We start from the raw sequence: 27,088 nt of genomic DNA, 5'->3' as shown, positions 1-27,088 counted from the left end.
CTGCATCCGTGGCTCCATTGCAGGATGTGTGCCTGAACAGAGAAGTGTGACAGGAACTTGGATTCCGAGTGATGTGCTAAATGTATGAAGCTTATTAAAAGCAACGTTGGGATGTTTCTGTAACAGCGACCACCCAGTGGCGCCGCACTAGTCTCCATTCGGATGAATAAGCGAGTGCCAAAGACAAACAAGCCGTCAGAGGTGCAGAGAAATGATTCCTGCCTTCATCAAAACAAACTGCTCCTCAGCAACAATCCATGACACAGAGAAACACCTTCACCATTGTCTTTTATGAATAATGAAAATTCTAACAGGCAAGTTAAGTCCTGTTGGATTTGGGGAATGTAGGGAATTCTCGTTTTGTGGAGGCGAGTGTATAACACGTCCAGAGCGCTGCCGCACATACACTTGCTGACAGGAAAACACCCACTGGCCACGCTCCTCTGCAGGCTCTTTGTTATGGTAACCTCTCCTGTGCTCCAAAACAGCCGTGCTCCATCAGGCAGAGCACTCAGACGGAGTGGGCGGTTCAAGATCGAGCCCTGCCCGACGCTTCTGCTAAGTCCAAATACAGCCGACAGGAAACCTGCTCTATCTAGGAAAAGACAGGCCCCTGCTCTCCCACAAGCAGATGAAAGACAGGAAGTTGTGGGCACTTCCCGCTTGGGCAGGATGGAAAGAGTTTGATGACTTAACTCAAGATGCCAGCGACTTTTCCTCTATTCCGAGAAAAGAAAAACAAATGTAAAACAACTCTGACATCCACGTTACATACAATAATCTACCAAAGCACAGCTGCGGAGTGGAAATGCCAATAAAAATGAGAAAATTATGTAACATGAACATGAAATCAGAGCACAGATGTGGATGTCGGTGAAGCCACTGAACCAGAAATCAATGGATTACAGATTACACTGTACACAGAAATATACGGAGGACAAAAACAACAAAACATTATTTATTTTTTTCTTAACATAATCCTTCTTATTACCATTTGTAAGATTATCATTATTATAGTTGTAGGTTATTCATATTATTATTATAAGATTATTATTATGCACCTACTGTTATAGTTTTTTGCCATGGAACAGGAAGTACATTGTAACTCAAGCATATATCGTCCAGTCCGCACAAAACTTTATGTGTTTTATAAAAGTCTCTGCCTGAAATCATCTACATAGCAATATTCAGTTATAGCGCCACCTACTGGCTACAAGAACTACTTTTCATGTTTCATTATTCCCGTGTCAACCCTCGTCCTGCCTGTACCTCCGACCTGTGTTCACTGTTCCTGTCCTTGTGTTGTTTCGTCAGCACAAACCAATTATTTGGATTCAGTCTTTGCTTGATGTTCACTTTTAACTCTTATTTTGACATGAAATATATTCTGGCACAATGAGGCAATTGACCATCAGCTGTCCCACAGAGATAAGCTAAGTGCATTTCTTGTCCGTGATGTTTAATCAGTTTTCATTTGCACTGGAATGAAATCTGTCTGTCTGGCCACCGGATCATTTGCGTTGGCTTGGTTACCGCAGGATTTATGTGCACTAACCAGACTTGGTCCGAGCTGGACGGAGGAAATCCTTTCGGTTTCTGACAGAGTGCTCTATATTATCCCGATATGTGCTCAGCTGAGGAGATCTCTCCAGTTTCCCACTCTGTCTGAGAGAGTGGCGAATCTGGTTTAGATTAAAACCACAACTGCCAAGAGGCATGCCCAAACCCAAGCAGACACATTTTATAGTGAGTTTGATGGGTGTGTTTCATTTCTCACTTTCCTTGAAGCCTTCGCCCCGCAAACCATGTGTCACTGCTCAGTGCTTGGGTCTCGCAGAGTTGAAACTTTTCCACTTTGGTTACTGTGAGATGCATTTACACATTTGGAGCATTCACTTAAAAACATTTAGAGACCATAAACTCTATAACAGATGCTGTGTCTCGTCTCCATGGTTGTTAGGTAGAAGCGACTCTGCCCAAGTTTCCACATGACAACAAGTCATCTGAATATACCACACGAGGACTTCTCCCTCCTCCTAAAACTGAGTGATAGTAAACATTAGCCTTGCAACTAATGACTGTTCACATTATCAAATAGTCTTTCCGTTATCGATCTTATAATTCCTGATATCTGTCTGTGTCTCAGATATCTCTAGAAAAGTCCATATTATCGGCTTCACAGGCGGCATGTGTATTGTTAAGGGCCTGAGGAAGTGCAGTGTCGCATGTTGTGATTTTGACACTTTGAATAAACAGGAGACCGGCGCTCTGTAGCAGCAGCAGCTGGGACTGATCAATGTAAGTGATGTTGTCGAGCACAACAACTGGTGCGCTCATGACAACCGATTCACCAGTTCAGAGCTCTGCATACTGAATCAAGGGGCAGCTTCCAGGTTCTGTGTAATGAGTCCTGCAGCCGGTCTTCACTTGCTGCGGCTCAATTACTGCAGGTCACTTTTACAGTTTTGCAAAGCTGCAACCACAGGCCCAACAATCCATTCCGAACAGGCACTGATCTAGTTTTCAATGGTTTAGTGAAATTTGCAGTTAAAACTTGTATAGGAAACGCAGAAATTGCTGCAAGCGTGTTGATAAGTACAATAAGTAACTTCCTGTGATTTTCAGTACACCTGTTTAGACCTGTCCCTTTCACCTCATGCAGTATCTCTGCATCTCTCCCCACGCCTTCCTTTAAAAACCTGTGGAACCTCTCTTGAGTAGAACCTGCCCTGATAGGACTGAAAGTAACAGCAAAGATGAGCTGTTGGCTCTCATGCAAAACAATGATGAGTTTATTATTCCATTTTTTGAACGAGGAGATTTGCACAAGACACATTAAGCGGCTGGGAAAGTTTAGTTTGGGATTTTAAACCCAGTGGTATCAAAGTGTTGTGCTTGTACAATCGTCAGCAGAGGAAAGAGAGAGCATTTAATGGGTGCACTGGTTACAAGAGCAGCCTCATGTATTATTGACCCGTTCAGAGAACTCGCTCCCATCTCTACCCCCCTGGGTTTGTTGTTCAGGAGCAACATTTACTGTCACGCGAACAAAGGCAACTTATGCGCCCTGATACCAACATACTGAGTCAGAGGAATACAGAGAGTGGTCAGGCTGCTTCGGCCTCACACTACCAACAGGCCTGTTATCTTCCAACTGCTTCGATATGACATCTGCTTTAGTTTCTAGCAAATTTGGTAGAACCAATGATACATGATGAGAGATTTCAAACTTTTACCATTATAATCACTCCACTAAGACTGGTTCTTCAAGGTGAATCTTGAAATCTACCAAACACATTTTTTGTTGAGTGGCATGACGAACAAACCCAAGCTTTCAGGTCATGAGACAACATGACTTCATCTCTGCTAATGATCAGCACAAACATGTTCTGGCAAAACTAGGAGTTGTAAAATGTCCATGACACAGTTAGTTGAAAAATACACACCTGAGGTAATGGTGAATAGATCAAGAGAGCTTATGAAAATAAAGCATACTGTATTTTAACTTGCAAAGCAGCAGACGAGGCTGTGGTTTGTGATGTTGACCTCTACATTCTCTTCAAAGCACTGCAGCAATGTTTGACTGGAGTAAACAAAATGTAAAGTCACACGCGGCTCAGGTAAGAGGAGGTAAAAGAGGTTGTGCATGCATCAAGTGAGGATGAATGACCTCAGCTTCTCAACATTTTTATTGGGGGGAAACATAAGACAGGAAATGCTGCACACCTGCCAAACAGATTAAAACGCATCTATATTGTCCATCGGCCATTTACAGAAACACAAAACGCTCCCATGAGGCCCAGAGAATCCTGTCAGAGCAGCTCAGCCTGCAAATGGGACTTTTCCCACAAAGTTTTAATGCCCAACAACAAGGCTAAGTAGCAACATGTGTACTCTGTTGATGGTCGTCTGCATTGCCAACATTGTAATGTTTGTTTCTCTCACACACACAGGAGAGTTCCACTTTCCCTCACGGTCGCACAGTGTGTCGGTTGTGTGTGTGTGTGTGTGTGTGTGTGTGTGTGTGTGTGTGTGTGTTGCCGTGGACACTTAATGGCGTCACTCCTACATAATAACACCCATCTGGTGTACATCCCTCCCCATGTGTGGGTCAGGCACACGGCAGGAGCACTCAGGATCTCAGTGCGTCACCAGTAGGTGGCAGGCAGTTAGAACTATTGATTACAATTACACAACTGCCCCCCAGCTGCTTCACACACTGTATACACAACCTAAACATTCCCCAACTGTCATCGATTGGATATATGCCCATGAGCCAATACATTAACGATGTTTGCAGGCCGTCAAGAGCGATCAAATGCAAAACAAATGCATCCTCACAAGCTTTTTTTTCTTTTCAGTGACCAGCTGGTCATGGTGTATGATTCTCAGGCTGAAGGCAGCGTGCACACAGACAGGTAGGTCGGTAGGTGGCAGGGAGCCGTTTACCAGTATGTCCACTGATCATTTAATTCTGATCAAAATATAACAGCACTGTGAAGACCACAGACAACAGCTTTTCTATATTTGTTATCGGGACGTGAAGAGGATGTCAACAAAGATAAAAAGTGTTTCAGGAACAATTTACCAACCCTACCTTTAACACATAACTCTAATTAATGTGAAGGTGGCGGGGAAGTGTCTTGTGTAGCAACTATGCTTCGAAAACAAATTCAAAGTGGATGACAGTGTTCTCAGGCTGAAGTGGGGGAGACAGAGACAGGGGGATGGCTCAGCTGAGCGCTCTGGCCTGTTACACGTCTCTCTGCTCTCCACTCCAACAATAAACAAAGAGGCTCTGGCCAGCGTGAGTCTTGGTGAAAATGCACAACAAGCACAGTGCACTTGACTTGAAATTTCTGCCTGATACGTAGAAATGTCTGTACGATCATCTGAAGTTACGTTTTTCTGAATGCTTTCAAAGACAGAAAAAATACAAGTCAAAAAAAACATTATCATAGGAATCAGACCGGGTGACGATGGCCACAATCTTCCCTTTATTGTCCCGGCGACACACCCCTCTATTCCTGCTGTGCTGTGTACATGTTTCATGCAGGAATTCATTATAAACTGCATAGACAGAGGTCTTGTGTGTGCAGGCACATTCTTGTCCCACTGAAAAGCTTCAGTAAACACTTGAACTCAACAACACGTCCGTCCATATGCTCCATCCCTATAGCTCGCATGTCCAGGGGCGGGGCCAGACGGACAGCTCAAAGGTGGCACGGGCCCCACAGACCAGAACCAGTGGATGGAGTGTAGACATTTCTTGTTGGAAAGTCACAGAAACGACCACAAAGACAAAGAAAATGGACACATTGTTGCACAAAATATTTACAAAGAGCGACAACACAACCACCACAAAGAAATGCAAAACGATCAGAGACGAGAAACTATAACAAAGAGATGAAAACGAAGAGTGAGACATGAAATAGAATCCAAAAAACAACCAAAGGATGTAAAATGACAATAAAAAATTGTAAGAAGACCACAATGCAAAACCTACACTTTTTCAATCCGTTACTCCCTGATTCTAAAGTTTCAGCCTAGTTTACCAAACGAATGAAATCCTGCTGATACAAACGAAGGAAAGTCCCATAACAGTCTCTTCAGGTTTACTCAGCACTCCTCCAGCCTGCTGATTTCTCAACATGCATACTTGTATCCATCCCTGCTCTCTTCCCTCTGGCGTCTGGCAGTTCACCAGGGAGAGAATGAATAAATAATACGAAGGTGTGGTTGGATGTCTGGGATCCTGACTCAGGATTCCATTTCCCTGACAGAGAGGCCTGGACGGTGTCCGTTTCAGTCACCTAGCAACTTCTTCCTGGAAATACAGGAGCGATCATACGGAGAAGGAGCAAACACCCAAACACACTCGGACACAACAAAGGGCTCGACTCCTCTCTTCCTCTGTGGAAAGCTGATACAGAGGAGTTACGGAGCAGGTCCTCGTTGCCCAGATGTTCTCAAAGTGGACGGTCCAATTCAGCATTTTGTCAATGTCACTGGACACGGCCTGGAGCGTGAAATTGAAGCCACATGCTTTCCCTTGTGAGGAGGTAATGTGGCATCTCAGTACCTCCCTGAGACACAGAGTACAAAACACCTTGATCATGCACTGATTCTTTATGGCCTCTGTGGGAAACAAGACACTTGGGATGAATGGAAGAAGTGAGAATGAAAGTGAAGGTGTGGAGTGACTTGGTGGCATTTGATCAGAGAGTTTGCAGAGAGTATCAAATGTTCTGTGTAAGCTACAAAGAAAAGTATTTTAAAACTCCAGAACAAAATTCCACGTGGAAGTCTCCACTAACTCCATTCTTCAATCCATTGTGTGTCTCATACAAACACTAGAGGCACATGTGCAGGTCAGAGTCACTCACTCATGACCTGTACTTGTTCACCCATGAAGCCCACATGTGCTCCCACCAGGCTGATCCAAACTCAGCTGCCTCTTCAATGTGCGTGAGAACTCAGGTGACCTCCTGCCGCACAGCGGTTTAACCAGACATGATAACACAGTATTAAGGAGGAAGAGGGGGGTGAGGAAGAGGAGGTGAGTACTTACAATCAGCACGGACGTCCTCACCACCTCCGAGACGCTCTGCCTGAGCTCAGCCGCGGTGCCGGGTTTACCCAGACCACGCGTAAATTTCCTGGTCTCCGGGTGCGCAGGGGTCGTCGCCATCGTTGCGCGCAACACTTTGCATCAATGACACGTTCGATAACCACAGCTGAAGGAAGCAGGTTTTAAAGGAGGATCATCCCCGGTTTGTTGACAGTCTCTCGGATCCACACAACTAGTGCGCACCGCTAGTTTGAAGCTGGCTCATGTTGTGGCGCGGACGTCGCCTCGCTCCAACCTCCAGATCTCATGGTTGTCGTCTCTAAAAAGTCAACGTGTGCAGCATGACTCCTCAGCTCGGTGTTCTTCCGCGGGGTTTTCGTGTTGTCATGATAAAAGTCTCCTCTCCTCAGGAGTTTGGTTGCTCGGTCAGCGCCAAGTAGACGCTCACAGGAGGTGTTTAATCTGCTGGCTGCCTCCTCGGTGCTCTCCGCCCCTTACCGGCGTAAAGGCCCGCCCACTGCCGTGTGTGTGTGTGTGTGTGTGTGTGTGTGTGTGTGTGTGTGTGTGTGTGTGTGTGTGTGTGTAGGGCCTGGACTTTGGACAGTGAGTATTTAACAGCATGAATGACTGAATCAATATTTTCCTATAACAAGGAAAGAAAAAAATACAACTCTGGAGAACAGGGTTATTTTTATTATGTGTTTAGTTGAGGTCATGGTGCCTCTGAATATAACTGTTCTCACTTTTCACTGAATAAGAAGAAGAGTGGATCGATATCATCTAATCAAGCTGGTTGATAGAAGCAGAGCACTTTAGATTTGCTATACAAGACTTTTATGTGATTGATTAAGACCAAATACGAACAGAATACGAACAGAAACATTTCCTTCTATACACCAGATATTTATGTATATACAGTATTTGTACCTATTTAGCTTACATGTACATAGCTTTTGTCCTTGTTTATGTCTATGTCTATGTTTGTTTTGTTTTTTTTACTGTTTGTACTAAGAGAGGAGTCAGATTCCTCATGTGTGTTCACATACCTGGCAATAAAAGTGATTCTGATTCTGATTTAGTTCTATAAATTGTAACTTGGAGGAAAAAAAAGCATGTTTCCATGACTTAAGAGAACATTATATTGACTTACATTGATCTCCTGGTGACTTACTCTAAACTTAACCATGGTTACTAAGTGCCTAACCCTGATTAACAATATGTAGAACTTGCTTTTTGCCCTCGAAGGAAGACAAGTCCCCACAACGTGAGTAATACCCAGAGCACACACAAACCTTGTATTTATATCTTAGTGTGGACACTTATTAGCATAATGCATACCCCAGCTCTGAATACAATTTCAGTAAAAGTACGTACACACACAGGTTGTATATTATAGGATATTGTGCGTGAAATGCGTTGCAATATTTTGTGTTGCTAAAAACATTATCTTTTGAAATGACTTTATTCCTTTATCAACACTTCTTTATGTCATCTATTGGAGTTATAAGGTCTCACACACACACACTGGTACTTCCTTCAGGTTTTATATCTGAGCTATCTAAAATCATAATGTAGTTCCATGTGTCTGCATGAAGAGTTTGTGCAGGTTAAGTTGGTTTAAAAGTAAAAATAATTTTTCATTTTGTGCAAAACAGCACAAACACAGCTCTGCACACTGCTTCTTATTATTTGCATCACTACAGAACACTACCCTACACAATGCTATTGCAGCGGAGCTGAACCAAACTTCTTGATCAATGATGCCACCTGTAGGTCACAGCTGTTACCACACTCATACAAACATGCCTGTAGAACTGAAACACAAAACACAAGGAAACACATATCAAAGTGTGAATATGTGTTTTATTGCTTTCATTTCCAAAGAGCTCTCTGTTGTCTGGAAAAAACTGCAATCTCAAAGCACAACCAAGGTTTTTCCATCTCATTCGCTTCACTGCAGAACCCTGTAGAATGCACATTTCCATTCATTTATACCCATAAAAATGTGTGGGCGTCTTCGTTCAGGAGGCAGCCTGTAGTTCAGTGAGAGCGACAGCACTTAGAACTGAAAGTTTCTATTTTGTCTCACACATCATCTTTAAAGCTTTCACTTACACTCGTCTTCATAATACGATGATTATGAACATTTCTCACATTTTGTCATTTTACTGCTGAAGGGAAACTGAAGCTTTAAAAAGAAGATAAACAGTCTGAGACTTATTCATACAACAAACATCAGCAGATAGAATATTTACTTGAAATGGAGTTAGTGGTGATGGAAGCTACCTCTGGCCACATTGTGATCAATCCTAGGGTTATGTTGAATAATACAACAAAAATAATTTCATACTTTCATCACTTTCTTTTTTTAACAAGAACACATTGTGCCGGTCCAGATGTGAACGCAGCGTCGACCTTTAGAAGGTGGCCTGTTTTACATGACTTTAAACTTCATGGTGTGTAGCATAGGAGACGCTCCTTTATCCCCAGTGTAACAAAATAGCATTAAAAAGTCCAGGATGTTGCTATAAACCAGTTTTGGCACCAAGGTTGCAGGAAAGTTTTCAAAGCAGCTGTTTTCAATAAAATGAACAAGTAGACAAAAGTGTTGTGACAATGCAGTGATAGTTTAACCATCTACGAAAGAATGCTGAGTGTCTATATCAACGTGTTCCTGCTGTAAAAACAACCAATGGCAAAAATGTCAAACCAGAAAGATAAGAAGTGGTTGAGACCATTAGAAAACAGTATAAAATGACATCCGTAAAAAGAGGTTTCAGAGTTGAGAGTAAAAATGCCAAAAAATGCAGTCTCTGATGCAGTCTAAACCAGCGGACATGTCACCATTAAAGCATTAAAAAGCACCAAATGTGCATGGACACATGTACAAATGTCCCAGATATACTGTATGTAGACAAGAAAGAAAAGAGTCCTGGAGGGAGGCGGGGCAGGAAGAGCGGACGCCACCCGAAGGAGACAAGTGTGTGGAAGCAAGTCGACTCAGTGAGGATGAGACTCTTTGTTGTTCAGGACGCGGGCGCGGCTGGAGGGGACCGTGGCGCTGCGGATGACCTCCATCCACCTGTGGGCAGAGAAAGAGAAAGATGAGTCCTCTGACGTCCAGGAATCCACAAAACGACAAAAGCTGCTTTCAGACATTCACTGAAATTTAGAAATTCCCCGCAAAGGCTCTGTGGGTGAGAACGCAAATGTCTGAGTAAGTTTCTGGAAATGTTTCCTGTCAGTAAACTGTCTAGAATGAGCCCATGTGAGAAAAAAGCAGGAAAATGTCAAGAAAATTCACAAGGAATCACACAGAACTGGAAAAATACAATATCTCAGGATGAAAAAGAAGAGCCATACATGAAGAAGAAGTCGCTGAAGAGGTCAACTTGGAGAAACAACGAGATTTGAGCGCTTTCGGTGATAAGGGCAGACGTCGGTGTCAATGTGTTCTAAACAAAAATTTGATTTCCTCAGGAATCTATCCCGCACGTTCTACCCAGACGCCACCCTCACCTGAATATTATTTCTTGTTGTGAACGTGTCTGACTTGAACAATCTCCTGCTGCGTTCTTCACATGTGAAAGGCAAACTCCAGAAAATGCCCGGACCTATTTTTCCTTCCTTCATGTCTGAAAACACCTTTAGTAAATGTGACTGTGGACAATAAATACCTTTCAAAAGTATATTCACTCTCCGTTCGGAAGTAATAGACGTGGGACTTGAAATGCAATTTGAAGACGTAGTCCTTGTGAATGTTTTCAGAGTCTGAGGGGACGGTGACAGAGTAACCCAGCAGAGGAAGGCTGGCCAGCGGATAATCATCCTGAGGAGACAGAGAAATAATAAATGACACTAAACTGTTCAACCGTTTGAAGTTGATGGACATATTCATATTCATAAGCATATTATAATATGTAAAGTCTAAAACTCACAGGTAACAAAGCAGAAAGAGCTGTCTGTTTGATACTTCTTTTTTAAAAATATCATTATTTTTTTATTGATTACAGAATTTAAAACTTTCTTATGAGGATGTAAAACTCACAGAATGTGTTGCACAAACAGCAAGGTGACAAACTGCATGGGAAAGTGTGTTCACCACTAATATGACACAGAGATTTGACATTCAATACAAAGGTGTGATGCTTCTCAGCCCAGAGGAGGGAAAACACTTTGACAGGCTCAGAGTGAGGACGAGGAGGAGCAGGAGGAGCAGGAGGAGCAGGAGGAGCAGGAGGAGGAGGAGGAAGAATGACTGAGGTGTGTTCTCTGTGTTCTGGACAATCACCTGGTGAGACTTATAGAAAAACAGGCTGAAGTTGGTGAAGACCACCCAGAGCTTCTGCCAACCGTTACTGTTCTTGAACTTTCGAAGTAAATTTCCAGACAGTTGATTCTAGAAAGAAGGAAAAAAGAACAAGTTTGAAATCAACAACAAAACCAAGTGATACACATGTAAAGTGTAAAGTTGACTAGTTTACTACCTGGAGGACTATTCTATTCTTGACTGTTAATCTACTAATAGCACCATTACATGAACCATAATGTTCTAACAGTGTTTTGGACACATAGGTATATATTTGTATTAGTGAACTATAATTGCTATAAACAACTCTTTCCTATTGGGAAATGTGCCCCTCGAGTAGCTCTGGTTGGGAATCACTGTTTGGAGCAATAACTATAAAACTGTTTGTACTCAGTCTGATTCTGTTTTATGATCATGCTGTTTTTACCATCAATTACATTTTGAATCTTTAGCTGTCAAACACAAATTCCTATTAAACAAATGAATGGGTCACTATAAATAGTCGAACATGAGGCACCACAGCTATTTCTATTCTATTTGTGTTTCTGTGAAGCCACACACACACACACGCACACACACACACACACACACACACACACACACACACACACACACACACACACACACACACACACACACACACACACACACACACACACACACACACACACAGGGCCTCTCCTGTCTGCCTGGCTCCTTTACCTCTAGACTCCTGCAGGATTCACTAAAGGAGAGGCTCTGAACACGGTACCAGCAGATAACAGACAGAGGCACCGGTCCCTGGCCACTGGGGGGCCCCACCGAGGGGGCCATATTCCCACTGACTGGACTAGGGTCCTCTACCACGGAGGAACGCACAGATGCATGGGGAAGAGAGACAGAGAGAGAGAGAAAAAACAGACAGGGAGGGAAGGACAGAAACACAGAGACTGAGTCGGTGAAACACAGGCATGCAGTGGCAGGGGGTTAACACATCGGTCACATGGTGAGTGTCCAGGCAAGGCTGTGAAGAGGACGCTGTTACAGAGGAAGAGCAGAGCTAGACCAGGACACAGCTGGGTTGTAGGGAGGCTACATCCCAAAACAGGATCCCATCTGTGAGTGCGAGATCAGGAAGGTTTAGCAAATCTAGGTACTGCTCTCTCTCTATTTATAGACAATCACAGGATTCAAGTGCCAGGAGGGGAGAGAGAGGACAGAGCCACACAGGAAAGCCACAGTTTAGAGTTTGGATAAAGGAAAATTGGCAACGCCGAGCCAGAGGAGGGAACAGGTGGGAACAGTATTTTCACTGAGGCTGCAAATAAACACAGTGACTGAGAATGAACATTTGTCAGGTATAAAAATAGCTCAAATACTGAGTTGAAAGACTCATTGTTTTCAGTTTTTAAACTAAAAGTACCTGATTTTTAAAGAGCACATCAGTAAAAACATGACCTCTGGTGTTTTTGCAGACTAGTCGCACCACAGAGCATCATAAGAATTGCCCTCAAATAAAGTGGTTTTGAATTTTAATCTCTTCTACATGAAGACATCACATTTTGTTTGTATTGTTATTATGCATCATGTATGTGGATGGCGTGATTCTGACCCTGCAGTTGGTTTCATGCTATTCTGCTGATTGACAGCTGGTGGCGGTAATGTGCAAAGAAAAACTAGCAGGAGAGGAGGAAGCAGGGGTTCCTTTGCATTCTTCAAAGGGATCACTAGCTCCTGAAAGTTGTAATAACTTTAGTTTAATTTTTCTTACAGTGTCACCATCAAGTCAAAATTTCAATTATGTGCAGTGCTTCAAGTGGCCATAATCGATATTTTTAAATTAAATATTTAAAAATAATGTGAAAATAAGTACAGTGTAGAAAAACAGTTATGCAGAAAAAGAAAAATGTGACTGAACTGTTGATTATCTAGCTTTGATCTTTTAGAAGAACAATATTATAAGAGTTCTTGCATTGTACATTTAATTTATCAAATACATTTGTCAGCCGGATGTTCTGATGATTTGGTCTCAGATTTTTACCAATTTAAACATTTTAAGGTATTTTATTTTGAAAAATAGTAATAAAAAGAATGAGCCTTAAAATGAATTAAATATATTTAAGAAATAGATCCTTAAGCATAGTTAAGGCGATGCAGTGTAGCACAGGAGGATACTGTTACCACGGAGACATAGTCACAGTGTATTCAGACACACACTCAGAAACAGTCAGAAGGAAGAAAACAGCGAGGCAGGAGGTGGGAGGAGGGAGGAGCAGGTCTGAGGTTGAGTGCTGAGGTTTGACTGGTACCTCCACAGCTACGCTAAAGTCCACCATGGACACACTGGTGTTCCTGTGCCAGCACACGTGCACCATGGTGTTACCACGGTGAGGGGCGGGCCTCTCCGGCGCGGAGTGCGGCAGGGCGGTCATGTCGTCCTCGGACTCCACCTCCGCCGAGGAGTCCTCAGGGCATTCTGGGAAAGTCAGGAGGTTGTTACTACTAGCAAACGAGCAGGGCGGTGAGGAGAGAGGGGCTCAAACACAGACAGAGTCAGATTATTCACAAAGCAAATGGAGTCTTGGATTTCAGACGATGCGCTCATAGTATTTTGTGACAGTGACTGATGAGCTACTGTTTGTTTTAAACTCCTTGGTGGATCAACTCTCGAGACTGAATCATACGTTTCATATTGAACTGTATGTTTATGTCGTGACTTACTGTTGTCGATCAGACTGCAGGTCACCAGGTCAGACGAAGGCCCGTTACTGGTTTTTGTCATTTCTATCGCCGTCTTTACGTCCCCCATCCACTTCTCCATCTCTGTCACTGAACTAGAGTAAAAACATGTTTAAAAAAGTGTGTTAGTTGGAAATAGTACCAATTTCAGTCATGTTCTTCAGGCTGCCAAATTTTCACAAAGTCACCATCTGCTCATTAATGGAAACTGGATCATTAAAAAGTTGTTTAAAATCTCACAATCAAAGAAATATTGTGTCAAAACAAACTTATAAATAAAAACCTCTAAGAATACGTGAAAAAAACTGCACATTGTGATATTATGGATAATTTAACAATAATTATCAGGGGGAGCGCCTTGTCTTTTATTGATGAATTCAACATATGTTTTTGAGAATATTGACGTTAAATAAAAACTATGGAATAAAGTTTTTTTTCTGCTGCCCCAAAGTGTGCTTCTTTTGGGTATGTTTTCATCTGTGTTAGTCTGTTAGCAGGATTACTCCAAAACTAAAGAACTGATTACCATTCAACTTGGTGGCAGGATAAGACGTGTGTCAAGAGAGATTTAATGACATTTTGGACCAGATCCAGATCAGAGGGTGGATCAGGGATTTTTCCCCCACAATTTCTTTACAATCGTGAGACTGGGCGTTTTTTTTTTTTAATACCTTCACTGTTTCACCAGAGAAAGTTCAATGATCTTGATGAAAAAACAATCAGGCATATTCAGGGGACAGAAATCTACGTGTGTGTGTAATTTGGTGCAGCTTGATTGGATTCAAGGGGTTAGTGAAAGTAACATTGAAAAATAATAATTTAAAGCAATGTACAGAGGACTTTTCAGCCCCACATTTACATACAGCTCCTCCTGTCAGGCAGGTAAGGCAGAGGACTCAGCCTGACAGGCAGAACCCAGGGCACAGAAAGAGGAACTGCCCATAAATCCTAATTGCTGTGAGCTCACTGTAATAAAAAGTGATGAGCACACACAACTGTAAACATCAGGGGAACAATATCAGGATTTTATAAACTATGGAAACACACCCCCACCATCCCTACTGGAAATTCCAGCATAATGGATCAACTCTTGAGACTGATTCAATAATAAAGAATAATAACGGGTGTATTTTATTTCACTGTATTTGCGAGAACTCAGCTGTGCATATCTAGTGATTCCCAAACAACTCTCCACACTCCAGAAAAAGAAACACACACACACAAGGGTTAGTTTTAGATGGAGGTACAAGGTGTCTGTGGTGGACACCAACACACACACACACACACACACACACACACACACACACACTCACCTTGCTGCCACCACCACCGACTGTCGCTCTCCAACCAGCGTGAAGGCGTGAGGAACGCCCCACTCGTCTTCACTCTCCCTGATCTGGCAGAAGAACGCACGGAAAAAAAAAACCAGACACAGATAAAACATTAGAGAGGAGCGGTATCTGGGACAGTATGGACCAAAATAGACAGAACGGCAGAGAACGAGGGAGGATGAAAGAGAAGTGAGAGAGAAGGATTTGTGAAGATGTCCTGAAAGTGTGTGTGAGTGCGACTGTGTGTGTGTGTGTGTGTGTGTGTGTGTGTGTGTGTGAGTGCGACTGTGTGTGTGTGTGTGTGTGTGTGTGTGTGTGTGTTGGGTGGCAGCAGACCCTGAAAGAGAAGCAGCTCAGCCGTTAAAAGCAGTTTATTCGCAGTAATGACAAACTGGTGACAGACGTTTGCAGCACTTTGTGTTCGGTTAAAGTAACACAGCTCTTACTGTCATGCCATGTAGCGGCAGCTGTCCGTGCACTTTGAACTGATTGGTCGCCGTCATCCCTCGACTCGTGTACAAAATGACGTCGTTGAACTAAAGCCAGAAAGAGGGGAAAGAGAAAAGGGACATTTACAGTTCTTTAAAACAAATCTCAGTTCTTCTTTAGATGACTAAGATAATGACTTTTCTTCACCACAAAGTTCCACTGTACAAATATACTCCAACATTTTCAATGCTTTGTTTATAAGTTACATTTCTAACTATAACGTCAGAGCCTGAACAACTTGGTATTTTTCCTGCCAACACCATCTGACTAATGTATTGGCAGGACCGATATAAGTATAATTAATTTTCCACTGAGCTCACTCAGCTAAATAATCAGAGCGGTGATATGTGAGAAAGTGGGCGTTACCAGGAAGAACATTCGTTGCTGTAGGCCTTTTCCAGACAGTTTGCTGAGGCAGCCTAACCTGATGAACTCCTGAGAAAGAGAACATGGAAAAAAACACGCACATAATTTATTAGATATAAACTACACAGAAAGTCAAAACAAACATACAAGCATGTTTTTTTGGCATTTTTACCTTCACTAAGGAAGTTATTGTTGTTGTTGTGAGCAGGATTACGCAAAAAGTACAAAACAGGATTTCACGAAATTTGGTGGAAGGGCGGGACAGGGGCAGAGAAAGAACTCATTTGATTTTGGCACAGATCCGGACAAAGGGGTGGACTAATTTCCTTAGGGAATCATTCTTGGATCTTGTTGGGAAAAATTCAGGCATGTTAAGGGACTGATTTTTATGAGTGTGTGAAATTTGGTGCAGATCCAAATAAAAATTGAGAACTGGCAGCTTTAAATGTGGTTTGATGATGGTTGGGTTAATCTTCTGGCCAACCAGAAGTTGAGGCACAGTCCTGCTGCCTGAGGCATATTCGTCCATATGATATGTGTCCACAAGTTTGGCCTGTCTCTTAAAATGAAGGTAGATGTTTGAAAATAGAGAATCAAATTTCCTCAACTCACCCGACCAGGAACAACAAGATTGTCAATGCCGATCAAATCCTTCTTCAGCTCCAGAAGCTTCTGGAAGTTCTCCATCTTGATTAAACTTCCCTGGAGCTGCTCCACCACCTCAGACACATCAGCCAGAGCAGCTGCAGAAAAAAACAACACAGGTAAGACATCACTGAATATCATCTGTTGGATGATAATGTTGTTGCTCCAGACCTATGAACAAAGTGTGTGAGTGTCACACCTCTGCAGTCCCTGAAGTCCACGTGAGTAGCGGTGTAATGTTTGCACAGGCGCTCCAGGATCTGCTTGTAGTGAATGAGGCGATGCAGCGGCCGCAGGATGAAGACGTTCAGGGGGACGTAACAGACCTTCTGCAGCTCAAAGTCCCTGCAGAGACCCTCTAACTTGCGGGACGCCCTGCACGCCCTCTCCAGCTCTAAGAGGACTTCAGACTGCTTGTGCAGGTTTGCCGTCAGCGGCTGGGGAAACATTGAAGTTGGAAAATGCCCAAAACATATGAGTTTGGATGAATTTCAGTTTTTACTGATATTAAGAGTTTTAAATCGAATCTGTGCTTCACCTTCAAACCTTGTAGATTCTTCAACATAACGTCTCCAATGCGCTGATAGTCTCCTTTAATGTGAGCGTTGGAGCGTCCTTCCCTACAGCAGATACACAGCAGCTTCATTAGATTAAGACTTTTAGTTTTTGATTTAAAAACAACTCAACTTTAGAATGACTAGATGAACCCAGACACTCTGGAAGCTTATTTATATCAAGAAGCTTACTTTTAATCATTTCTTGTCTGTTTTTATATTTATTCTGAAAATGTGTCTTTTTAAATAAACCTTTATCGATTTGGAAACATTCCTCTGCTTTTTATTTTGTACTTGCAAAGCAAATTTTACCTCCACCAAGGAGGTTATGTTTTCACCCCTGGCCACAAGCAAGATTATGTAAACACTACTCAAATGATTATCATAAAACTTGGAAGGATTTGATTTGGATAAAGAAAGAACCCATTCGATTTTTGGTACAGATCCGAATGAGGGGGCAACTCACTTTTTTAAATAGAATGATGTTTTCCAACATTTGTACATTCAAAGCAATTTGGTACATCTGCCTTTGATAGCTGCCCTCTCCTTAAACTGAGTTATCATGGTTACTACTGTGGACAGTAGAGTAATTGACCAAACTACACAACTGTAATTACAGATTATCGATTATTGAGTATATGAGTTTGGTTTCACCTCATCTCAAGTTGGAGAGAACTTTGAGAGAGACCCACCAGCAGGTGTCTCCCTTGAGCACGACTTTAACCACACAGGGAATATAATACTGTGCTGCCTCTGCATTCACTCAGAATATGTATTTTACATTTTTAACAATGCATTTAAAGAAACATCTCAGTCTGTAAAACACATTGCTGTTCATGTGTGACAGACAGATTTATAATGTTGGTCACCACGACAGAGGTACATACACAAATATATTTATATCTACTGGAACATTTGAATATGCAAAGAGAATGAAGAGACATGTGTAGTGCTGGATAGTGCTGGTATTAACATACCCATTTGAATGTGGCTCTTTATCAGCAGCCTTGACTTAATATCAGTCCTGGCTTTAATTTGAAGCTCTAACAAGGATTTGCTCAAATAGGCCCTGAAGTAAACATATATTACTGCATGGCTGCAGTTAATGGCCGTACATTTTACAGTCTGACAGGCTTTATGAATCACTGTCTGCACATCTGTGTGTGGGTGTGTGTGTGATTCAGTGTATGTTCGATAAAGCACAACATCATTAAGGAGGTCAGACAGCAGAAACCCACAGGCAAGAAAAAAGCCGGCGACAGTGTAGACTGTTGCCATGGAGACGATAGCTCCTCAGGTCAACTAAAGGGACCAGTGCCCTCTCCCCAATGAAACTCATTAAAAATGGTAGAAGTTGAAGTAGATTTGGAAAAACCAACAAGACACATCAGTGGATGAGTTCTCGACCCTGCAGGGAAACTCACCACAGCGCCAGCCGCTGCTCCACCTCCCTGAGGAAACCTGCATGGAACTTGTGCAGAGGCTCAAAGGTGGAGTGGATGATGCTCTTCAAAGAGTCTGGGGTCCCCTCGTCTTCACCCACTGCACCCTGAAAAGACTGCCATCGAAACCACACACACACACACACACACACACACACACACACACACACACACACACACACACACACACACACACACACACACACACACACACACACACACACACACAGAGACTTCAATCTATTTAGTGTGATGAATCTGAGTTTAGAGAGACACTGCACCAGCACCATCATAGGTATTTTTGATTAATGTGATGTTGGAGTGTGCTTTATATCTCTTCAATCCGTAGAACCTAAGCTAACAGGATATGCAAGTCAATAAACCATTATATTATAAAAAAGTACTAAAACTGTATTTCAAATTTAAAAATGCAAGAATTAGACATATTCCCTAATTGAATTTGGCTCAAATAAACATAATGATCTATCCAAATATAGAAATATTTCTTAACACCCTGTGAGATATTTTGAGACATGCCCATTTTTCTTCTACTTTCCCGCCAGTCTCAGACACCATCGCAGATAAAGAACCAAACGTTATCAGGAGAGAACAGCGGAGGACAGAGGTCTGGGCTTTCTGCTGCAGAAATAATGAATGTTATAGCTATTGTTTTTATTTTAGATCAATTTGAACACCATCATTCAAACAACATCTCTTGTAGCAAGGCAGGGGGCTACCAGCAGGAGGTCCATTTGTCAGAGGGATAAGGGAAATCTATAATCATACATATTTTACACCAAGTAATGAGGGTTTATATAGAAACCCCTCACAATGTGATGAATTCAGGGAGTTAACTTTCTACACTTTGAAAACACAGGGACACTAAAATAAAACTTTTCTTATCTGAGTACAGGCAGAGTCTAAGAATAGAGGATGTGGTGCGCTGCACAGATTGTAAAGCCCTTCAAGCCAGATTTGTGACTTTAGATAAGAAAAGAATACTTGGCTCGTCACCACACCACATCTACCAAGAGAGATACCAGAGGGATTTTCCCAAGATCTGAGAAGGTTTTCTTGTTCAGAACAAATCAACCCACAATATTTAATAAACCAGGGTGCAGCAGGTATGAACAGTGCGTAATGTGCTTCATACTCATTATTTCCTGAGTATTTTTGTGATATTGCGTTCAAAAAGGCATTCAGCATCATAAAAACAGCACAGAAACATATTGTGTCGAAGCAGATCCTCACTGGACGCTTCCAGAAGCCGTCTGTCTGTGCCTCAGTGACGTCTTTAATCCTTTCATCGCCTGAGGACGAGCGCAGGAATCAGAAGCCAATCACTCTTAACACTACAGCTTCATTAAGTCAAATGTTGCCTGTTGTGTGTGTGTGTGTGTCAGGGGCACAGCAGACACGGCTTTATTTAGCTGACGTGATGGGAAAGGGAAGTGGCTTTTAGGAAACCTGAGTGTTTCTAGAAGAGTTTGGGAGAGAGAAAAAAAAAAGGCACCGGCTGTTGCTCTGATGACTTCACCCCAAACAGTGTGGAAGAAGAGGGAGATGGAGACAGCACTCACTCACACTCTCACACAGACAAGAACGAGGACACGAGCCAACCCAAATATTTATGAGATGCGTGAGAGGCTTCATTGAAAATTACAAGACAAGAAAAGCTGCAGCCTTTGAACCCACTAGTGAAAAGGAGCGATGCGTTTTCTTTGCGTGCGTGTTGAGAATCAGACGAGCGGCTTCAATAAGAACATCCCTCCTTGTTTTCAACAGAACAGCACATTTAATATCCTGTTTTCCGACGCTTTTTCCTTTGCAATGTTATCAAATGAAATGGTGTCCGTGTGTTCGAAGCGAGCCAGCGAAATCTGAAGGAACAGGCTGAAACAGAGAGCCGCACGCTGCTAAATCCATCCTTCTCTTCAAACACAAACACAGTTTAGTATTCACAGCCTTGAGTGAGACAGATAGATGCGTTTTCAGGGCACAGAGAGTGTTGAATGAATAAAAAATGGAATCACATCTGCCAAAATATCCCCGTATCACCGCCTGACGCCGTGTGTTTTGGTGGGCGAGCTTGCAACTGAGCAGCTAAGCGGAATAATCGATGTTTTCTCCCCAGAGGACAGCGCAGGGGAAAACAAACAGTGGACTTGGACCTGGTCTTACCACAGTTATCACCTCCAGGTCCTTCAGATATGTTCGCTCTGTGGTCAGCAGCTCCTTGGCGATGAAATAGGCCCGATCTGTCGGAAACCTCTGCGAAGACAACACAACAGAGAGAGGGTGCTGAGCAGGAGAGTCTGAGCCATCAAACTGTGAGCAGGTCCAACAGTATTTGGTGCCTCATCAGTGGTTTTACCCGTCTAACCCATTTCTCTGGTGAGTATTCTCAGCGTAAGCCCCAGTGGAGGTTTATTTAGGACATGTAATCTAGGTCCACTGCTATTTTCAGTATCTGACGACTTTGCAGCACAACTTTAGGGAAGAAAATCTTAATTACTGATGCAACAAAGAAATCAAAGTGCTCCTTGTTGACCAACCTTCCTCCGGACCTCGTCTTCGTCATCTGTGCGAACGCTGCAGGCGTCGTTGAGCAGCGGACTGGTGAGTGGCGAGGGCAGCCGGCCGTCGGGGCTGTGGCCGCAAAGCTCCAGCGACTTCTGACCGTTGACCATGCCGTGGGAGTGAGCGGAGGACGCAGACAGGTGGGGACTGTTGGATGCCACAGCTGTCCCGTGTCCCGTGGTGATGAGCAGCAAGACGAGAGAAGATCAAAGTTAGAGTGATGCAAATACGAATAAACACAACAATATACTTTTACTTTCAAATACTTTAACTCTCAGATGAGTACATTCAGTTTTTTTGTATAAACAGTTTTTAAGAAGAAAAATCTCCAAATGTGCCAATTTGGTTTAAAGGTCTCACCATGGACACCTTGCAGATATCTTTTTTTAATGGATTAAGAGAAAATGATCTGCAGATTAGTGATAAAGAAAATAATCATTACTCACAGCTCCACTAAATCCAGAGACACTGACATTTCGAAACTAATTAAACTTTCCAGCATTCATTTCATCATCCGACACTTCAAACACCACCCACTGGGAAGCTACACCAAACTACTTCAGTCTTTATTTACAGTCAGTCTTAACGGGTCAGAGTCTTCCTCAGCCACACAGGAAACACTATCACGTCTCACTGGGAGAATCTGCCAGGACAATAGTGAAAAGTCAGCCGTGACTCACTCAACAGTCCAGACCGCTCTAGCAGCCTTTTGTGCCCACGTCAATCAATACACAAGCTGAGACGTGTACCGCAGGATGATTTACTACTAAGTGTCGCCTACACTGACGATCTTTACTCAGCTATACTTACTATATTACAGCTGCAACTTACCCCGGCCCTCTTTATCTGTTGCCCTGTGGTGTGTCAGCACAAACAGTGATGCACACAGAGCAGTGAAACTCATGACTGCAATTAGATCAACGTGCCCAGAGAGAGTCTAAAACAACTACAGGAGGGAGAGGAAGTGACTGAGACAGACTTCTTCAATAAATACAATAAAGATATGCACCAAACAACACGACAAAACTACAGGATGAGGAAAGCAGACACTAACTGCTGGGATCTAAAAAAGAAGATTCAGAGGTCTCTCTTCATTAAGGTCATTTTTATTGACTCTAAAGTGACATATTAATCTTCTCCAGTGAAGTAAAGTAGCAGCATAAAAAGGTCAGTGAAAGATAGACTTAAGAGGAAAGATGTGTGAGCTCATTCATAGACCTCTTGTGTGTTACCTATCATTAAAATTTTTTTTCCCTGTCTTCATTCAAGATTTAATCCTTGTAGGTGTGTTCCCCTTCTCGATTCATGCTTTTCCACCCTCCATGGCTTTACTTATTTACACACCCATAACGAGGGCGTGATAAATGAAATATCTGAGTGCAAAAGCACAGTTTGAGCACAAGCGGAGCAAATCTAATTAGAGTGCAAGTGCAGGGTTTTGAGTGAAAGCATTAAAACATCTGAACTTGAAATCAAGTCCTACTCTCAAATTGAAAGAACACGCTCTGGAATAAAGATAGGGGAAAAAAAACTTATGAAATATAAAAAATATATTAATGAATGTGAAGGATTTCAATAAACACTGTTGTGACACTGTTGGGATTGTCTTACTGGTAATGAGCAAACATATATTCAATCAGTGTTGCATCCAGACTTCTCATAAAAGTGACAGTGAATACTGAATGTAAATATTCTTTTTTAAATTTACTCACTAAAATATTGCATAATTCCCTTTGTCTTAAAACCTGCTCTAACAAACAACAAGTATCTAATCTGTAGGAAATGACAGTGTGGTGACTGTGATCACTACCTGGATGTTACAGCACATGCAGAGAGCAGCCAGGGCAGCGCAGTATGATGGGCACCATAACTCTGTTCTGGTTTAGCACAGCATGCATTAGAGACAAACTCCTGAAGGATATCAGTGGTTAAAATACACACACAGGTTTCACCTACAGACCTGAGACTCAGAGCCCAACAAACACGTGTTAAATGGTTTGGAATTTAAAGAGTAAATTTACATCTGCTCCAAATTATTCAGCTGTTGTGCAGCAGAGTTTCTCCAGGTCTGAGGCAGAGCTGTGTTCATCAGAGAGGCTTCTCCTCTCGCTGCAGCGATCCAGCGACCCCCGCAAAAAACAAACATGTATTCCCTCATCATAGTTTTGCATTAATGCATGTCGACGTCGATGTTGAAACACCAAATAATTTAGGAATCTAGAATCATAAATATTCAAATGTAGCTACGGTTTTTGATGTCGATGCTAAAAAAACATTTGGGAGCAGTCAACTGTGACGAATGAGCCAAGAGCCCGTTTACTTTGAGGTGTTGCCTTTAAACTGCCTATCACATACACACACACACACACACACACACACACACACACACACACACACACACACACAGATAGAAAAGTCAATCTTCTATATGCCCGCATATTCCCAAGCGCCTGTCATCCTTAACCCAACGTTCTCTCTCCCTCTACTCTGGAATAATGACGTGTTATCTGGATCACTGCAGAGAAAGGAAACCCACATACTGATGACCTTGATTTACACAGACACTGGTGAGTGACAGAACAGGTTTTCATGCAGTAACAGACAAGATACAACAGTTGCATGCTGACAGACAAGTGCACAAACTGGATAAAGAAAAAAAAAACAAGCAGGAATGTGACATAAAATCATTATTTTGTCAAACAGAAAGAAACAGAAATAAACATGAAGACAGAAGTGCAAGCAAGAAACTGGAACAGAAAAAGAACAAAAGTGCAGCTGCGTTTTGTCATGGAGCAAAGTTGGAGGCAGCCACCACAGCTGTTGGAGGAGTTTGTGAAACCAAATTATTGGGCAGAGACACTCGAGCGTGAGTCAAGTGCAGAGGGAGATGTCGGCGGTGAACATAAGGGCTATAAACTCTAGCGAAGTGGCAAAACTGCCAGTGCAACAGACATTTACTCTCAACTTAGCCTAAACAAGCCACCACTGGTCTCTAATGCTATTAGACAACAGACACTAAAATACTGTGAGGTTACATTTAGACCTGTTGTTGTATTTCTTTTCAATCACGACAACGTTAGTGAATAAAAAAGAATCGTTCCAAGGTCAAATCAACACACTTTTGTTTTGCACCTTTAAAGATCTTAATTTCATTTTGCGTATTGATTTTAGATACATGACAAACCTACGGTCATATGTGAAACAACTAAAACACCAAAGGCCAAACTCTCTGGAGGATTGGATGAAATTAAAAACTATCTTTGGTAAAAATTTGAAAATATATTTATACATGTTTTACAATTTGAACATTAACAGTTGCAATGACTGTTATTTTCAGCAGGAAAAACGTCATTGAGAAAAGTGTGATGATTCAACACAGAATGACTCTTTGGTAAAGTGGTAGCTGGGGGAGCTGTACACATAAACAATAGTTTGAATCGGTTTTTGCAGCATATTCATCTGTTTCCACACTGAACACTTAACTACTCTCAGAGCGGTTGCAAGCCAGATGCTTCAACAGTATTAATAACACAAGAGATGGAAAGATTATCCACGATATTCACAACACAGCTCAGAAACGTTCACTGTCCACAGACATTTTAGACAAAATATTAATAACGACCACAAAGTCTGTTTTACGGAAATCTACATAAAGTTTGACAAACTTACAATCGTCAAATCATCTGGTACAAAATAGATCTGACTACAGACAATACTGTTTGTGTATTTTCCTATTGGAGATCATAAGGCAACAGAAACTGAACTGAGCGTTCAACAACTCTACCAAACACAGACTTAACAATGAAGTCTACGACGAAGTCGAGTAAATCAAAAATGTGCAACTGGAACATCTGTGAGTTCATCTTTGAGATTAAAACTCACATAAACAGAGACAATAATAGTTTTGATCCATTAGTGTTGAATCCTAAATTGGCACTTGTGTATTTCTGCAGGGACATGGTAACACAAAGAGGGAGTTTGATTACGATAAAGCCCCTCAATGCAGCAGACAAGAAAACACTGATACACCCTTCCATCCCTCAGTCTTGCAAAGGAAACCCTGACCTAACGAAAGAGAGGGTTTAAGAGTGCTCTGATTAGGAAGTAGAATACTTAAGTGGAGATCTGAGAAAAATCCCCTGAAAGAAATAAGGTTTCATCAACAAGACACCACTTTTCCCAGTGTTTCTAATAATCTTATTTGTTCTGCAAAAGTTTGATAATAAATCAAAATGGTTTTTTACACTTGATGATAACATAATATCTCTAACTTGGTGTTTTGCTCTGTTATTGCATTGTATTGATAATGTTATTTGTGGCGCAATTTGCAGCGTGTTTGCTCGTCCTTGTCATCATCCATAAAGTTTTACCCTCCATGCAGACAGCCAGACCTCATAGTTGCAGCTGCAGTTGTGCATTTACCCACAAATGGCATGCACTGTACTTCTCTCACTCTCAGGCAATCACTTGTCTTTCACTTTTTAGTTTCAGTACCTGTCACTCTGAATCTGTTGCGTGTAAGATAACGTTCATCATTGCCCACGTGCATCCAGATGACCACCACAGATTGAATGAAATCTGTGGGTAACACTGGCTTTCCCTACACCATCTGAACCCAAACTAATCCAATCAAACCATCCTGTTCATGGTCTGAAGCTCTCTCTGTGCTAACAGCTGAAAATGTGTCCACTATCCTCATCGCTGAAGACATTACTGTCCTCATCCGCCTCCTCGTCCAGCTGGAGGCTGCCAAAGGAGAACTTGTTTCTGGGTAAAGGGGAATTGGAGCCGGCCTCCACAGTGTTACCAAACATCAGGGGGCTGCTGCAGTTGGCCCTGTTCGTCTCCACCTCAGACTCACTGGACTCTGAGCCACTGGTATTGGTGCAGTCGTTTATCTGAACCGCCCCCACGTGTGTGGCACCAGCCTGCCCCAAGCGCTTCTTCCCAGGCCCGGCCCTGGACCTGCCCGGTGCCGAGAGCCCATTGGCCACCATGCGGCGCTCGAGAGCAGCCATACGCTCAGCCCGAGACAGGACAGGATGCGACTCCTGCGCTGTCAAGGCTGCTCCCTGGTCTGGTTCATCGACAAAGTGGTGGCGCATTTTATGGAGCTTCTGTAACTGCGAAGAGCGACTGGGGATGTCAAAGTGAGGGTGAGCAGAGCTGTAGCCATTCTGCTCTGCGTGACTGAGGACCGCTGCTGGATGAGAAGCGGCCGGGGCAGGAGTGGTAACAACGCTCCTCGAGCCCATCATATGTGGGACTATGAGAGGGCTGCAGCTCTGCCTCTCTCTGCTCTGAGCACTGGCGTCTGCCATGGTGCCATAGACAGGGCTTTGGTCAGACCTTTTGTATGACTGATCTAACTTGTGACTCATGTTGAGAGGTGGTTTGGAAGGTGAAGGAGACTCCCTGTGCCACATTCTACCTGTAAAGTTTCCCTGCTGAGCATGAACATCACCGTTCACGTACTCAAACCCAGACGTTTGTTGGAGTACGGCCGTCCCCCTGTGATTCATGCTAATGTCCTGATCCCCGCACATGTTATAGTCATAATCTATATCACTCAAACCAATGTAGTGGAGGGAAGAGCTGCTGCCTTCAGCAGCTCGAGGTGGCGGACCTGCACTCTGATGTTCTTGGTGGGTCTGTCGCGTCGAGCCTCTTGTCTCCTCTGTCCTGGACACAGACCCTGTTCTCTCCTCGTGGCCGTTTCTCTGGTGGGAGGGGCTGGTTGTTCGTGAGGCGTCTTCTGCGCTCACCAACACCGACTCTTTCCAGTGACGCTGAGGAGGAGAGTCGACTCTGCCCATGGGAGGAGCACCCCTCTGACAGAGACACACAGAGGCAGAGAATTAAAGCATTTCAAGAGTTTGTTTCATTTATCTATTGTGTTTAAATGTGGTTACTGATGATTCTGTATGACTTGATGGTAGAGTTGTTTTGATGAGTAAGTTTGTACGTATAGGCTACACGTATGCACAAGGTGGCAAAATAGACATTTCTGCTGATGGTTTTGCTGATTTGTGGTGAGGCCAGGAGGAAGCTGATGTAAATGTGTGCGTCACCTGTCTGAATAG

General features: G+C 42.8%; 2 protein-coding genes across 6 annotated transcripts in view; both read right to left on the bottom strand.

The window, feature by feature from the left end:
- Window positions 1-6,996, bottom strand: part of zmp:0000001200 (dedicator of cytokinesis protein 9) — a 70,162-nt gene extending 63,166 nt beyond the window's left edge. For all 3 annotated transcript variants that reach the window (XM_069533276.1, XM_020089984.2, XM_069533275.1), the window contains exon 1: window positions 6,572-6,996. In XM_069533276.1, coding sequence (XP_069389377.1) covers window positions 6,572-6,691 — 120 coding nt within the window. In that variant the 5' untranslated portion in view covers window positions 6,692-6,996. The remainder of the gene's footprint in view (window positions 1-6,571) is intronic.
- Window positions 6,997-8,414: 1,418 nt separating this feature from the next.
- Window positions 8,415-27,088, bottom strand: part of LOC109631424 (FERM, ARHGEF and pleckstrin domain-containing protein 1) — a 52,996-nt gene continuing 34,322 nt past the window's right edge. For 2 of the 3 annotated variants that reach the window (XM_020090183.2, XM_020090182.2), the window contains exons 13-27: window positions 26,632-26,836; window positions 20,981-21,168; window positions 20,607-20,696; window positions 18,408-18,541; window positions 16,968-17,049; window positions 16,629-16,866; window positions 16,397-16,527; window positions 15,785-15,853; window positions 15,376-15,465; window positions 14,912-14,994; window positions 13,581-13,693; window positions 13,169-13,335; window positions 10,863-10,970; window positions 10,249-10,400; window positions 8,415-9,653 (exon numbers count right to left, since the gene is read on the bottom strand). In XM_020090183.2, coding sequence (XP_019945742.2) covers window positions 9,572-9,653; window positions 10,249-10,400; window positions 10,863-10,970; window positions 13,169-13,335; window positions 13,581-13,693; window positions 14,912-14,994; window positions 15,376-15,465; window positions 15,785-15,853; window positions 16,397-16,527; window positions 16,629-16,866; window positions 16,968-17,049; window positions 18,408-18,541; window positions 20,607-20,696; window positions 20,981-21,168; window positions 26,632-26,836 — 1,932 coding nt within the window. In that variant the 3' untranslated portion in view covers window positions 8,415-9,571. Of the gene's footprint in view, window positions 9,654-10,248; window positions 10,401-10,862; window positions 10,971-11,582; window positions 11,720-13,168; window positions 13,336-13,580; window positions 13,694-14,911; window positions 14,995-15,375; window positions 15,466-15,784; window positions 15,854-16,396; window positions 16,528-16,628; window positions 16,867-16,967; window positions 17,050-18,407; window positions 18,542-20,606; window positions 20,697-20,980; window positions 21,169-26,631; window positions 26,837-27,088 lie in introns of those variants that run through there. The other variant, XR_011244255.1, reaches the window with a different exon arrangement.

Source organism: Paralichthys olivaceus, chromosome 10 (genome assembly GCF_024713975.1).
Source record: "Paralichthys olivaceus isolate ysfri-2021 chromosome 10, ASM2471397v2, whole genome shotgun sequence".
Taxonomy (NCBI): Eukaryota; Metazoa; Chordata; class Actinopteri; order Pleuronectiformes; family Paralichthyidae; genus Paralichthys; species Paralichthys olivaceus.
This window is presented reverse-complemented; position numbering and strand designations above follow the sequence as displayed.